Source organism: Salvelinus alpinus, chromosome 2 (assembly GCF_045679555.1).
Source record: "Salvelinus alpinus chromosome 2, SLU_Salpinus.1, whole genome shotgun sequence".
Taxonomy (NCBI): Eukaryota; Metazoa; Chordata; class Actinopteri; order Salmoniformes; family Salmonidae; genus Salvelinus; species Salvelinus alpinus.
The window spans coordinates 71,254,434-71,270,015 of record NC_092087.1 but is presented as its reverse complement, the minus strand read 5'-3'; the positions used below and the strand labels follow the sequence as shown (position 1 = coordinate 71,270,015).

General features: G+C 42.7%; 1 protein-coding gene across 2 annotated transcripts; it reads left to right on the top strand.

Annotated features, from left to right (window-relative positions):
* The first annotated feature begins 614 nt into the window (after positions 1 to 614).
* LOC139567664 (WAS/WASL-interacting protein family member 2-like) lies at positions 615 to 15,338 on the top strand. Of its 2 annotated transcripts, XM_071389065.1 has the most exons (8): positions 615 to 1,064; positions 2,669 to 2,802; positions 3,277 to 3,409; positions 4,900 to 5,022; positions 6,732 to 7,526; positions 11,755 to 11,991; positions 12,534 to 12,644; positions 12,998 to 15,338. In XM_071389065.1, exons 2-8 carry the CDS (start codon positions 2,740 to 2,742, stop codon positions 13,039 to 13,041), a joined length of 1,506 nt encoding a protein of 501 aa, XP_071245166.1. In that variant the 5' UTR covers positions 615 to 1,064; positions 2,669 to 2,739; the 3' UTR covers positions 13,042 to 15,338. The 2 variants fall into 2 exon arrangements, with proteins under 2 accessions (XP_071245166.1, XP_071245167.1); XM_071389066.1 differs by lacking the exons at positions 615 to 1,064; positions 2,669 to 2,802; positions 3,277 to 3,409 and adding an exon at positions 5,131 to 5,383 and having other exon boundaries at positions 4,935 to 5,022.
* Positions 15,339 to 15,582: the final 244 nt, after the last annotated feature.

Sequence of the window (15,582 nt, the reverse complement as noted above, 5' to 3'; positions counted from 1 at the left end):
CATTTTACATGCATGAACACACATCTGACATAAGGCAAAAGCAAGAAGAGGACCCTGCTCCACACACAAGGGTGTCCTCAAAGTTTTTAAACTAATTATAGATCGTTTCTCGTGAGTGTCCTACAGGTTTCATTCCATGGAGGTCGCTGTTTTCCCAGTTGATAAACTTATTTTTATTTTCATATTTTTTACATATTTTTTTCTTTTTTTATGAACACGAATACAAAAACAAATATACAAACAAGAGTACATAAAGCTTAACAGACGGGCATTGCATATCGAATACATTTTCAATTTGTCAAAGTTTTATGGTGGGTATTGCTTTTTTGTTTTTATATTTACTGATTTCAAAATATAATTTCAATAGTGTGAAGAGGGGTTTGTTTTTTGCCCACTTCATTTTATGGATAAAGGATCTTCCATGAAAAATAAACAAATTAACAATGAAAGTTAAATCAGGATCCATATCATTTGGATCAAAATAAAACAGAGTCTCTAAGATTAACATTATTAGTCGTTTCTTTTAAAATAAAATCTAACTCTTCTGACGTAAGAACAGTCCCAAAATAAATGGTCAGTTGATAAACTCGTCGGCAGTGATCCTGTTACCTGCCTCCATTTTGTGTTGGACGGCCCATTTCCGGGTTTCTGAGAAACAGTTGTGAAGGGAGAATCTCGCTTTGCTTGCTGGTCAAGACGAGAGCAGAATAAAAAGTACATGAAAATAGGATATAAACTGGAGATACGCGTACCTCGAATTAGCTTTTGCACATAAATATAACTTGTTTACAGCCATAGTTAAAACGCCAGCTAAATTCCACTTGACAGCTGTCGCGAGTAAACAGTAACTTAGCTAGCAAGCTAACTTTGGGTATCGGATTTAGTTGATTTCGCTAGTAAACTAATTTAGCTGCTAGTGTCCCGCAGTTTTTATTAGATTTTCTAAGCAAGTAACCAAGAGAGCCGCCTACTGCCTGGGATTGTGTTAACTAGCAAACTTGCCACAACTGCAGTTTCCATTCATGTTGTTATTGAAGACGAGACTCACAATCCTTCGAGACGGGGTAAGTCACTGCCAATCCACCCAGCTAACGTTCGTTAAATCAACATGTTATCCAGATAATGACTAGTTAACACACTTTATAGACATGTTACTTATATTGCTACATTAATTTAAACAACAATGCCCAGTTATGTAGTTCAACTTTTAGGCCAAGAGGAAGGAATTGCATTTTTCTTCTAACTTGCATGTTTTTGGGCTCGCTCACCTGTCACCTCTTGTAGATTGACGGAGTGTGCATAGACATTGGCTAGCGACTCGAGACCACTTATGATTTGGAATGTTCCCTTGTCAAATCTGTGCTTACAGTTCAGTAACAAACTCAGTCACATTTTCTGCATATCATAAAGTGAAATTCAAGTGACACTTCTGACTCAGGCCTGCTCGTTTTAGGATTGCTAGTTTGTTTTATGACGTTAGGCCCAAAATACTTAATGACATCATGCACTTTTTTCTCATTTATTTCCCCGTCCACAAAAGAATAGAACTAACTCAATTGGTCACATATTAGGTTGGAGAAGGACACCTCCCCTACCTTGTAAGAATGTCATAAAACTTTAGACATAGGATTAACATTGTAGTCCATTGGCAATTCTCCAAGTAGGCGCATGTACAGGTGTTAACTGCCAAAATAATGAAAACACTACAGTAAATCAGGAATGCAAAGTATATTGAGAGCAAGTGCTTCCACACAGGTGTGGTTTCTGTGTTAAGCAATTAACATCCCATAATGCTTAGGGTCATGTACAAAAATGCTGGGCAGGCCATTATTTTGGCTACCATGGCTATGCCCCCATAGGATGACAATGCCCCATGTGGAAGCATGAGTGGTCACTGAATGGTTTGATGAGCATGAAAATGATGTTACCCATATGCCATGGCTGCCTCAGTCACCAGAGCTCAACATAATTTAACATTTATGGGAGATTCTAGAGACATTTTGATTGGTGTAAATGGTTGGTGCCGGTAGGGCAAAAACAATAACATCAAATCTTGTCAATGGATGAGTCATGAAGTGGTGGGCTGTGCTGTCCACTCTCGGTTTTGCTCACTCGAGGTAGCAACTTACAACGGCTGCTGCGTTTCCGTTCCTTATCGCCTCACTGGCAAGCTCACCCGATGACATTCCATTTGTTTCTCTCTTCTGTGAAAACCTTTTCAAACACTCTTGACAGGTAGCTTGTGGAATGGAGTTTAGGGGTGAGCGAAGGAGGGTGGGGTTTGCTGCGCGGCCTAGCTCAACGTGCTGTATGTCTGTATTCACAATGAGCTCCGCCCAGCCAGCGAACTGGTTTGGGGCGCTCTACTGAGCTGAATCATTCTAGAGTGACTATATGCATGTAGAATTTGAGGATAGCTGTTTTTAGTGTGGGCCACGCCACCATTGTAGTCAACAACTACAAATAGAGGTGAATTGTAATGGTCCTTGAACAGATGTCCCAATGATATCTTGACTTGCCTAAATTCAATACAGTCTACCAATGTCAATCATGACACTGCAAGGATGTACAATTTTACTCTAACCCCAATTCGGTTCAGGAGTGTTCATTTTTTACCCTGTTGTGTGCATTTAATTGAGCCGAGACTCCCCTCTGTCTTGTTTCGCAGGAGTTTGAGGGTGTACCCAGAGCTGAGACGGTGAACAAACCTCCTCCCCAAGGTGCCCACAGAGGGACAGGATGCCCGTCCCTCCTCCTCCCCCTCCTCCTCCAGGACCCCCCCCTCCCCCCGCCTTCAACCAGGTCAGTCCAGCTCCTAAACCGATGTTCAAAACATGACAAAACTCAGAAGTCCTCTGAAGGGTTTCTAGAGATTCATAATTACATGATAAAATAACTGAAGTCATTCATTATTTGCTGTTGTATTGTTAAGGATGATACGACACCTTCTGATGTTAGATACTATGCCTAATATATTATTATGCCCACATTTCCCATAGTATGATTTCTAGGGTTGATATGCCTTGTTTATAAAGGCTGCAATTGAATTATGCAGTTTTTACCTTTTAAACAAATCCAAACACAAACCAAGAAGGTGTAAGCTGGCCAAACACACACCCACACAGGCACCATGTGGATTACTATCGACTTGCACCATAATGCTGCATTGCCATCTACTTTATCTGTTGCTATAACGACAGTACGTTATGCAGTTCATGTTATCATTTGCGTGGTCAACCTAACTAACATGGTGGTTTGCTCATATCCTCTCCTCAGGCGAACACTAGAGCACCTAAGTTGAATCGGGATGAGGTGAAGGGGAGAGGAGCGTTGCTCTCTGACATCTCCAAAGGAGCCAGGCTGAAGAAGGTTGGAGTGGTCAATGACCGAAGTGCACCTATTATAGAGAGTAAGTAGCATAGTTTCTATCTCCTATATGTTCACTAACTTTTGCACACTCCTCATCTCCCGCTGACACACACTCACACACAGACTATATGTACGTTTATACATGCATACATAGGGTACCAGTCAAAAGTTTGGACACACCTACTCATTCCAGGGTTTTTCTTTATTTGTACTATTTTCTACATTGTATAATAATAGGGAAGACATCAGCACTATGAAATAACATATGGAATCATGTAGTAACCAAAAAAGTGTTAAACAAATCAAAATATATTTTTGATTCTTCAAAGTAGCCACCGTTTGCCTTGATGACAGCTTTGCACTCTTGGCATGCATTCCAATTAACAGGTGTGCCTTGTTAAAAGTTTATTTGTGGAATTTCTTTCCTACTTAATGCGTTTGAGCCAATGAGTTGTGTTGTGACAAGGTAGGGATGGTATACAGAAGAGTGCCCTAATTGGTAAAAGACCAAGTCCATATTATGGAAAAATCAACTTAAATAAGCAAATAGAAATGACAGTCCATCATTACTTTAAAAAATGAAAGTCAGTCAATCGGGAAAATGTCAATAACTTTGAAAGTTCTTCATGTGCTGTCGCAAAAATCATCGAGCGCTATGATGAAACTGGCTCTCTTGAGGACCGCCACAGGAATGGAAGATCCAGAGTTACCTCTGCTGAAGAGGATAAGTCCATTAGAGTTAACAGCCTCAGAAATTGTAGCACAAATAAATGCTTCACGGAGTTCAAGTAACAGACCACATCTCAACATCAACTGTTCAGAGGACACTGTGAATTAGGCCTTCATGGTCGAATTGCTGCAAAGAAACCACTACTAAAGGACACCAGTAATAAGAAGAGACTAGCTTGGGCCAAGATACACGAGCAATGGACATTAGGCCGGTGGGAATGTTTTCTTTGGTCTGAGTCCAAATTTGAGATTTTTAGTTCCAACCGCTGTGTCTTCGTGAGATGCATAGTAGGTGAACGGATGATCTCCGCATGTGTTTGTCTCACCATGAAGGAGGAGGTGTGAGGGTGTTTTGCTTTGCTGGTGGTCAGTGATTTATTTAGAATTCAAGGCACACTTATCCAGCATGGCTACCACAGCATTCTCCAGCATTGAGTTGGACCGCAGAGTGAAGGAAAAGCAGCCAACACGTGCTCAGCATATGTTGGAACTCCATCAAGACTGTTGGAAAAGCATTCCATGTGAAGCTGGTTGAGTGAATGCCAAATATATACTTAAAAAAAATATATATAATAGTTTTTTGGTTACTACATGATTTCATAGTTTTGATGTCTTCACTATTATTCTACAATGTACAAAATAGTAAAAATAAAGAAAAACCCTTGAATGAGTAGTGGTCCAAACTTTTGACTGGTACTATACATGCAAAATTCCTTGCCACAAATAGCTTTCAACAATGTCAATGCAAGCATTATCAACACAACAGTGTAACAAGGACATTTGTACCTCTGCTTTCCCCAGAACCAAAGGAAAGTGGTGGTGGCTGTGGTAGAGGAGGAGGAGGGAGCAGTGGTGGGTCAGGGGGAGGCTCTGGGGGCCTTTTCGCTGGGGGCATGCCAAAACTACGATCAGTTGGAGCTGGAGGTAAGCAGAATTCCCTTCATATGATTAGAATGTAAATGGGGCCCCATAAACTCAGCTTTATTTTTTGCCTGGTTCTGTTTTAGTTTTATCTTAAATTTGTTTTTCTAGGCCTCCCGAGTGGCGCAGTGGTCTAAGGCACTGCATCACAGTTGCTAGCTGTGCCACTAGAGATCCTGGTTCGAGTCCAGGCTCTGTCGCAACCGGCCACGACCGGGAGACCCACAGTTACAAGACTGTAACTACCTGTAACTGCGTCGTCCGCGTTCGGGGAGGGTTTGGCTGGCAGGGATGTCCTTGTCCCATCACGCTCTAGCGACTCCTGTGGCGGGCCAGGCGCAATGCACTCTGACACGGTCACCAGGTGCTTCTTCCGGGTTGGCTTCCGGGTTAAGCGGGCATTGTGTGAAGGTGCGGCTTGGTTGGGTCGTGTTTCGGAGGATGCATGGCTCTCAACCTTCGCGAGTCCGTACGGGAGTTTCAGCGATCAGACAAGACTGTAACTACCAATTGGCTACCACAGAATAGGGGAGAAAAAGGGCTAATTTTTATTTTTTCTTCCCAGGTTTGTTTTCCCACGTTTTTTCAGGTTTTCACGCTCAATCACACTTTAAATGTGCACAATACAGAAATTGCTCCACTATTTCCTGGTTGCTAAAATTCTAATAGTCAAATCAAATTTTATTTGTCACATGCGCGGAATACAACAACCTTACATGCTTACATACGAGCCCTTAACCAACAATGCTGTTAAATAAATAGTTAAGAAAATATTTACTAATTTATCGCCTAATTTCAAGCAAGTATAGTATAGAGAATCATTGTACCATCTCAAACGCTGCGAAATCTTTTCCATAACCAAAAAGATGGTGTTTGAAGCTGGTGTGAAAGACGTAAAAATCAAAACTTAAGAACAGGAAGCATAGAAATAGCACACACAGAACAGATTTACCACTTAAACTTGCTTTCAATAAGAATGACATGTGTAACTCACATTTCTATGTGAATTTGGTCAGGTTGCCCCCAAAAAGTTACATATTGCAGCTTTAATAGAGAAAAAAAACAAGTTGGATGTTCTAAGTCCACAGCAATGCTTATTTAGATTTTTGGGTGTAGTTTAATGCAAGTTCGCACCAGCAAGAGACTGTTGTTCAGCAACGTTTCTGTAGCGCTTGTAATTGCAGAGTTTGCAAAACAAATGGCCGCTGGATTGATGCAAATAATCATATCATTCTGCCAGGTAGGCATAGGCTACATTTTAGTTAACGTTTAATTGGGAAGGTTTTTGGGGAAGCCTTTCCATCTCTACCAGAAGAAGGTTATCATTAGCATCATTGCTAACGGCTACAAAAAGTGTAGACATACGCGCGCCCACTGCGCACACACAGACGGGCATTCCTGTGCCATTTTAGAAAGTTGGGAATCACTGATGCATTTTTTTTTCAGGTTTTATGATTAACTTGGGCAAATAAATGACTAAGTTCAACACACTTTTTTGAATATTGTTGAATTCCATTTTGTCTGGATTCCGTCCACGTTCTCCACAACATGGATTTTATAGGGCCCTATATAAATACGCTACTATAAATATACTGCAGAAACAGACTGGCACCCAGGCTATTAGATGTTCTACATTTGCTATGAAGCTTGATGTGAATGGGTGTATTTATGCATAGTGTTCTAAAATGTGTGTTTCTATGCCTTCCTTCCAGACGCCTCAGTGGGCAGATCCGCCCTGCGTCCCCCAGGCTCCAGACCTGCAGCCCCCCGGCCCACCCCAGGCCGCTCTACCTCCCCCTCCCCAGGAGACAAACCCTCCCCAAGTGACAAACCTTCACCCCCGGAGCCCCAGCGCTCCCACCGCCCCTCTCTCCCCGACATCTCCCGCCCCCCAACCAGTGCCAGCTCCTCCCACTCCTCCACTGGGGGCATGAAGCACAGTACTTCAGGCTCAGCTCCGCCCCCTCCTTCAGGCATGAAACACAGCACATCAGCCCCACCCACTCCACCTTCTTCGACAGGGGCCATGAAGCCCAGCACATCCGCCCCAGCTCCTCCCCCGCCATTTAACCGAGGTGGTTACCGCAGCAATGCCCCGTCAACCCCGCAACAAAAGGCCCCAGTAGGCATCAGCAACAGCCGGGAGAAGCCCCTCCCCCCGCCGCCCCAAAGAGGCCCGGCTCTGCCCAGCTCTGGCCCTCCTCCTTCATCAAGACTGCCTCCTTCCTCCACGCGGCCGCCCACTGGGGGGTCCTCGGCGCCCCCTCCGCCCCCACCTTACAGGCACTCCTCTGGGGGCACCTCCAATGGCCCCATGGGGGACCATGGTGGAGATGGGGCTCCGAAACTCCCCCAGAGGCACAACTCTCTGCACCAGAAGAACACCTCAGGCGGCAGCTACGGCGGACGCAATCATGCACCTCCTCCACCCCCCTCGCCATCTCCAGGACCTCCAGGCGTTGGCAGACCACCCCCACCTGCCAGGGAGCCCCCCAGCAAGAGATCAGGTACTAGAACAAACCTCAATGTTTATATTGGGGAGCCGTTGGTCTTATCAAGGGACTACTGTCACAGTTTAATGACCTTTTCCAGATCAATCCTTTCTTCCACACACAATTTCATGGTCTGAAAGGAAAGGAAAGGATGGGTAGTAGCCATAGTCTTAGACATCTCAACATTGTTTATGTCCCATTATGGTGTCCGAGCATTGGACAGTGCCACTGAGTCAATTTTCTTCTACTACTACTACGAGTTGGCAAACGAACTGAAAGGGGGCATACTGTTTGTTACCTGTAGTGTGTTGTTGGAACAGGTATGAAGCCAAGGTTGCCGATTTTACTCCCACCTGCAGTTATAGAATGTTTGCTCACAAGTATCAAGTGCATTCTGAAAGTATTCAGACCACTTGACTTTTTCCACATTTTATTCTAAAATTGATTAAATTGTTTTTCCCCCCTCAATCGACACACAATACCCCATCATGACGAAGCAAAAACTGTTCTTTAGAAATGTTTGCAAATTCATGAAAATGTTAAATATCAAATGTATGTAAGTATTCATACCCTTTACTCTGTACTTTGTTGAAGCACCTTTGGCAGCCTTGAGTCTTCTTGGGTATGATGCACCTGTATTTGGGGAGTTTCTCCCATTCTTCTCTGCAGATCCTCTCAAGCTATTTTTAGGTCTCCAGAGATGTTCGATCGGGTTCAAGTCTGGGCTCTGGCTGGGCTACTCTAGGACATTTAAAGACTTGTCCCGAAGCCACTCCTGCATTGTCTTGGCTGTGTGCTTAGAGAAGTTGTCATGTCTGAGGTCCTGAGCGCTCTGGAGCAGGTTCTCATCAAGGACCTCTCTGTACTTTGCTCCTTTCATCTTTCCCTCTATCCTGACTAGTTTCCCAGTCCCTGCCGCAGAAAACATCCCCACAGCATGATGCTGCCACCACCATGCTTCACTGTGGGATGGTGCCAGGTTTCTTCCAGATGTGATGCTTGGCATTCAGGCTAAAAAGTTCAATCTTGGTTTCATCAGACCATAGAATCTTGTTTCTCATGGTCTGAGAGTCTTTAGGTGCCTTTTGGCAAACTCAACTTTTACTGAGGAGTGGCTTCAGTCTAGCCACTCTACTATAAAGGCCTGATTGGTGGAGTGCTGCAGAGATGGTTGTCCTTCTGGAAAATTCTCCCCATCTCCACAGAGGAACTCTAGAGCTCTGTCAGTGACCATCGGGTTCTTGGTCACTTCCCTGACCAAGGCCCTTCTTCCCCGGGTTGCTCAGTTTGGCCGGGTGGCCAGCTCTAGGAAGAGTCTTGGTGGTTCCAAAGTTCTTCCATTTAAGAATTATGGAGGCCACGGTGTTCTTTGGGACCTTCAATACTGCAGATGTTTTTTGGTACCCTTCCCCAGATCTGTGCCTCGACACAATCCTGTCTCTGAGCTCTACGAACAATTCCTTCGACCTCATGGCTTGGTTTTTGCCCTGACATGCACTTTCAACTGTGGGATCTTATATAGACATGTGTGTGTGCCTTTCCAAATCATGAGCAATCAATTGAATTTACCATAGGTGGACTCCAATCAAGTTGTAGAAACATCTCAAGGATGATCAATGGAAAACGGATGCACCTGAGCTCAATTTCAAGTCTAATAGCAAAGGGTCTGAATACATATGTAAATAAGGTATTTCTGTTTTTTGTTTTTTATAAATTTGCAAACATTTAAAAAAAATATGTCCTTATGGGGTATTGTGTGTAGATGGTAATTTAATTAATTTTAGAACGAGGCTGTAATGTAACAGTGAAAAAAGTCAAGGGGTCTGAATACTTTTGGGATGTACTGTAATTTATTGGCTGATCCCTCCTGATGACCTGGATGGAATCATGTGATCCTTACTTAACCATAGAAAGTCCCCAATGGCACGGCCCATGCTAAATTGGGCTTTTGGGCACTAGAGTCCTCTATCTATCTCTATGGTAAATAGGTCTGACCCCGTTTGGTCAATAGGCTGATGGTCGACCAAGATTATTTTTTTTTTGTCTAGCAGTGGCAAATATGTATTTAAAAATCATGTCTAATTCATGCCTGTCTGAGTGGACTAATCCATTACGGAGGCTGCGGGAATGGCACACCAGTAGTACATTTACCCTTAATTCCCATTTCTAATCTGCAATGTTTGGTTACGGTAATTTCTGTTAATGCAGTCATTACATTTTTATTACGGTCTTACTGTTCTCATTGTAGGAGTGGACACATTGTTTGCAGAGCGCACAACCTAGGCTACACTTGTGAAGTTTTGGTTTATTTCATTCGATTTACGAGTTGTCAATGTGTTCATTGTCTTTTGTTTGGAGTGCTATTGTCAATCTTGAGTAAGGACACGCACCTGATTTATACATATAGAAGTAGGACTACTCTACCTGGCCTGCGTGCAAATGTAGGCCTATAAATATGCCTATTTGGGGAGCTGATACCATTTCTGATTTTCTTAACTCGCCATCACTGTGGAGCTTCTCAAAGTATTTTTTTTTCTTTGCCTCAAACAGCAAGTTAACAAAGTCTGTTTTACATCTATTGAGAAATACAATAATTCCTCAACGTAGCTTATTTGAACAATCTTTCCAGCTTTCTCACTTTCGATTACCACGCAGCATGAAAGGGGGGAAAAAGTAATGTTCAAATCTGGTGGAAACATCATAAAATAGGCCTACGGATGACTTTTTAGCCCTTGCGCAAATGGCCTACAGCTGTGTCTGTCTGTCTGGAGCTCACTGATGTGGGAAACTCTGAGCGCCCAGAATATTTTATACACTGTTGCAAGTTTGCTAGTTAATGGAAAAGGTTGCCGACCACTGGTGTAGCCTATTAGCGGCAGCAGCGGGCAGAGGAGGGTCGGGAGTAGGTTTTTGTTCTTCTGGTTAGGCTGTATAGATCTCTGGCTCCCTCCCTCTTTTAGCAATTTGTGTATTTTAAATGAAGCATCAGACAAGCTCAGTAGCCTACATATAGTTTATTTTGAAAATACACCTTTTACATTTTTTGCCAATCGATTGTTCGAAAGAACAGACGACTCTCGGTCAACCAATATTTTTTTGTTGGGGGGGGGGGGGGGGGCAGCTCTAATGGTAATGGCAATATAACAATTGCTCCACCTTTTCAGAGGACCTAGGGGTTGATTTGGAATTGAACATTTTGAATACGCAGCCGCAAATTGTCATTAGACAGCTGAGGCCTTCGCCATGAGGCCTCCTGGTTTCTCTGCCTTCCACAAGTTCTCTGGAATATTCTGGCATTCCTTGCGCTCTCATTCTTTCTCTCTTTGCCAGCCTACAGTATCTAGTCTTTCTTGCAACTTGGCCAGTCCTGATTACTTGGGCATGGTATTTTATTTAAGGACATACAGTGTGTTTGGAAAGTATTCAGACCCCCTTAATTTTTCCACGTTTTGTTACGTCACAGCCTTCTAAAATGGATGAAATAATTTTTGCCCTCATCTATCTACACACATTACCCCATAATGTCAAAGCAAAACAGGTTTTTAGACATTTTTGCAAATGTATTAAAAATAAGAAACGATACCTTAAGTATTTTGACCCTTTGCTATGAAACTCATCCTTTTTCCATTGATCATCCTTGATGTTTCTACAACTTGATTGGAGTACACCTGTGGAAAATTCAATTGATTGGACATGATTTGGAAAAGCACACACCTGTCTATATAAGGTCCTGCAGTTGACAGTGTATATCAGAGTAAAAACCAAGCCATGAGGTCGAAGGAATTGTCCGTAGAGCTCCGAGACCGGATTGTGTTGACGAATAGATCTGTGGAAGGGTACCAACAAATTTCTGCAGCATTGAAGGTCCCCAAGAACACAGTGCCCTCCATCATTCTTAAATGGAATAAGTTTGGAACCACCAACACTCTTCCCGAGAGCTGGCCGCCCGGCCAAACTGAGCAATCCAGGCAGAAGGGCCTTGGTCAGGGAGGTGACCAAGAGCAACAATTTAATCAATTAGAATAAGGCAATAGGATAACAAATGTGGAAAAATCAAAGGGTCTGAATACTTTCAGAATGAGCTATACCACTTTTTCAGTTTACTGTAGAGTACAGTACATACATTTGTCAGAAAGTTACAGGTCGGAAGGGATATGTTTACGCCTTAACTGCTGCTATGCGATTATTTTAATCAGTCATCATCATGGTCTTACTATTGTGTGTTTGTTTGCTACCAATGCAGCCCCTTCTGCACCCAATCCTGGGTCACGAAACGGGGGTGGTGGGCAAGCCCCTCTTCCCCCGCCCCCCTACCGGATCCACAGTGCTGTCACTCCCAACACCACCTCCTCGGAGCCACCCCACCACACCCGGGGGCCCAGGCACCCTCCACCCCCTTCATCTTCCTCCCGCACCGGACCCCCGCCGCCTCCCCCGCCAATCCGCAACGGACACTCCTCATCCTCCAAGTCCAATATAGGTGAGTCAGGACAGGCTAATGTCCTCCATGTCCTGATCCTCAGTGCCCCCTGTACATTCTGGTTTTCATGGAAGTCCAGTTTTTGAGCAACTGTCACTGCGTTTGATTAATATGATGTGATTGACGGCTTTTCATCGCTTTTTAGAATCTATCTTGTGTTGAGTATTAGCCTCCACAGCCCTGAACACAGTGTATTTGGAACACTATTGCCACGTTAGCTCTCAAACCAACAGACATGTTGGAGACACTAGTAGCCTAGTTGTTGTTGGTAGTAGATTGTCAGGTATTATAGCTCCATATTCAAATGCCAGCTCAGTCATTTGAATGTCCCCTGGTTGTTCCTCTTGCGTTGTGACCAACCCAGAGCGTTCATAGAGTTCATAGATGGCACAGTCAGATTAAAGTTTCCAGGAGAACTGACCGTTGTGCATGGCTTTGTTAATGGAAATTACTAGAGCAAGCTCGAGAAGTCAAAAATGCACTAGTTTAGTGTTATCTTGATTTACAGTGTTGTGTTGACCTTTACCTTTCTGAACCCTCAGAGGATTTTGAGTCCAAGTTTGACTTCCACCCAGTGGAGGACTTCCCACCCCCTGAGGAATATAGGAATTTCACCAAGATCTACCCCAGCAAAAGCAATAAGCCTGGACCAGGTACAGGCTTAGGCTTAATTCATTCTCCACACCACTGCCTGCATACATACTGTACACAACATCCAATATATGGCCTCTGCACTACTGTCACAATGTTATTACCATATGGAATGTCAGCTGGGATTGAGTTAAAGTGAATATGGGCTCTTTCAAAATTGTCTTTCCGTGATTCTGTCGACTTGCCTCCTTTGCAATCGTATTGGAGAAGGTCCATGATCCCTCCCCTTCTCCAATTTGTTTTGAGAATGATGCGAGGAATTGAGTCAATATTCATAGAAAAAAAAGAGCCACACGGTTGTTTTTGGAGGTAAGAACTTACCTGATGTAACCTTTGCTTCCTCTACTTCCTGTAGGCATGATCCGAGGAGTACCTCCAGCGCCACCGGTGGCAAGGTGAACTATGGAATTCAGGAACAAAATGACTTTAATTAATAACTCAGTCTAATCAGAGGACGTTCAGGGGAGTGGCATGACACTCGAAACACATACAGGTCTAAACATAGACACTTTATAAGACCAGCCGGAAACAAGTCAACCCCAAACATTATAGAAAATTCAATAGTCTTGTTCGACGCTACGTTTTTACAAAACCCTACACTACCAGTCGCTCTCTTTTGCACAAACACTTCAGACACTTCTGTTTCAGCATGATAGAACAAAACCACTCTGAACTGAGGTGCTGAAGAACAGACCTGTTTGACTGTTGTGGCCACAAGCCAATCTTTCTGCAAGATGGGGGGGGCGTTGCATTGATTATACTTTATAGCAGCAGGACCAACTAAGAATTCTGCATTTCATCTTTTGAAATGTGTGCATAATCCACGATAATAATGATGTTGATGATTTCCTGCGATTTATGAATGATGTTTTTAAAATGTTCTATGGTTAACTGCAGTAACTGTGCCGTCAGTGGGAAAATATAGGACACACACCAACGTTGCCAACAATGCGTTGTATCAATAGTACGTGGTGGTTTAAAAAAAATGCCGTGCTTCCAGTGCCCTGAGGAGAAGGTGTGTGTGGAATAGAATTCTCTCCCTTGATGTGCCAATAGTTGGGTGAAGTAGAATGAGGGGCCTCTCACACTTAGAAAAGCTGTCGTTTGCGTCACACAGATATGGCTTCGTTTTTTGGTATCTCGTTTTTCATTACTTTGAGTAATGAAATGGGGACAGGAGAAATGACTTAAATGCTTGTCATGCTATGAGAGGTTGAGTCTTGCTGACAGTGAGTAACAGTCTTTACATTGTGTGAGGGGCATTCCCAATTAGATATGTTTAATTCTTCCTCATGGCATTGCTCTGTGGCAGCATAACCGCTTAACCTTGGCACCTGTGAATGCCATGTTTTTACACTAGAGAACAGAAAGTGCTGCTCAGATCGGTTGCATTCTAGGTTTATCTGAAACAAAAACACTACGAAATGCTTCAGGGATCTGCCGCTCCTCTTTAATTAGCGTTAGCTGCCAAAGCGCCTTTACTTTATTGATCAAGGAAGGCGTTTGAGAGTACTGTATGAAATTCTACTTTCACTTTGTTCAATGCTGTTCCTGTTTCTTGCCACAAGGGGGTGATCATGGTTAAATTATTACCCTCGTTCCTTTCTTTGGACCAAGGGAAGCTTTGCAGGGCTGTCAGTCATTCAACCCTGTCTTTCAGGAGTTCCTTCAAGGAACATTTTTTTTTTTAATACATTCTTTTTTAAACTAAAATATTTGATTTTACTGCTGGTGGCCCTTTTGGAATAGACCTTATCATGGCCACAGGGAAACCATAGTGCTTGAGTTTTTAATGCATTCCTATGCAAGGAACGGTTTTGTATGTATTCTCACTTCTCGTTGGTAGCAACTAACCAAAAAGGAAACACCTAAGTGCCAGAAGAATGTGTAAGGCGAAGTTGCTCCTAGAAGCTGATTTGGGGTCAGTTTTCCATATTCCCTACTAATGGTTAAGGTTAGGATTGGGGGAGGGAATCTTATCCTAGATCTGTACCTAGGTGAAACATCACCTGGAGCACCAGGGAACTATTTAGGCAGAGTAGGCCCCAGAAATGTCATCATGGTGGATTTATATAATTTTTATGACTTATGAGCTCCTAAATGTGTGATACCTATACTGTCATTGCATTGTGATTTCTGTTACGATTCCACTACAGTGAAAGAAAGCTACATGAGAATAGATTCCTTTTATCTTCTCCATTCCTGTTATGTAGTCCTCAGGCTGGTTGTTGCCTTACATATCTATTGTCATACTTATTGGTACCAGTGCATTTGTAATTTAAAAAAAAATATATATAATACTTTTTAATTATACTCACTTTTTGTATTAAATATGCAATAAATAATGTCTATTTACATAAAGTATGAGGAATTTGGAAATTGTAGTTATTGATATTTTAATGTTTGTAAAAAGCTTGTTATATAGGGAGGAATTTGATGAAAATGTTTATCAACAGGCCAGTTGTGAGCTTTGTCTGACAGCCAGAGAGACGGGTCTCTTTGCAGCACTTCTCTGTATGCCTGACTGTGTGTGTAACTTATGTAATTGATGGATATGTTCAGTCTCACACAGGTCACTCATTGACTGTGATTCTCATGTTCTCACCCTGTTCATTCCTACCATGGTCATTTCACTTGTTAATCAACCATGTTTTATCATTTGAAATAAATATATGCTTTTGGGGGGAAAAGGGGTACATGATTGTTCTGGTGTCCATTGTATTTGACTCTTTATCACCATGTCTATCATCCATCTTTTAAGCTTTTTTCAAATGCAATTTACAGTAATTTATTGTGGAAGTTAATGATTGATATAGCTTACACAGAAACATGAACTCAAATTAGTTGGTTGTACAGTTACACACATTACATATATGCATTGTTTCAATATGTATGCCAGAGCACATATGCAGAAGTTATAGTAATAATCTCAAACTGCAA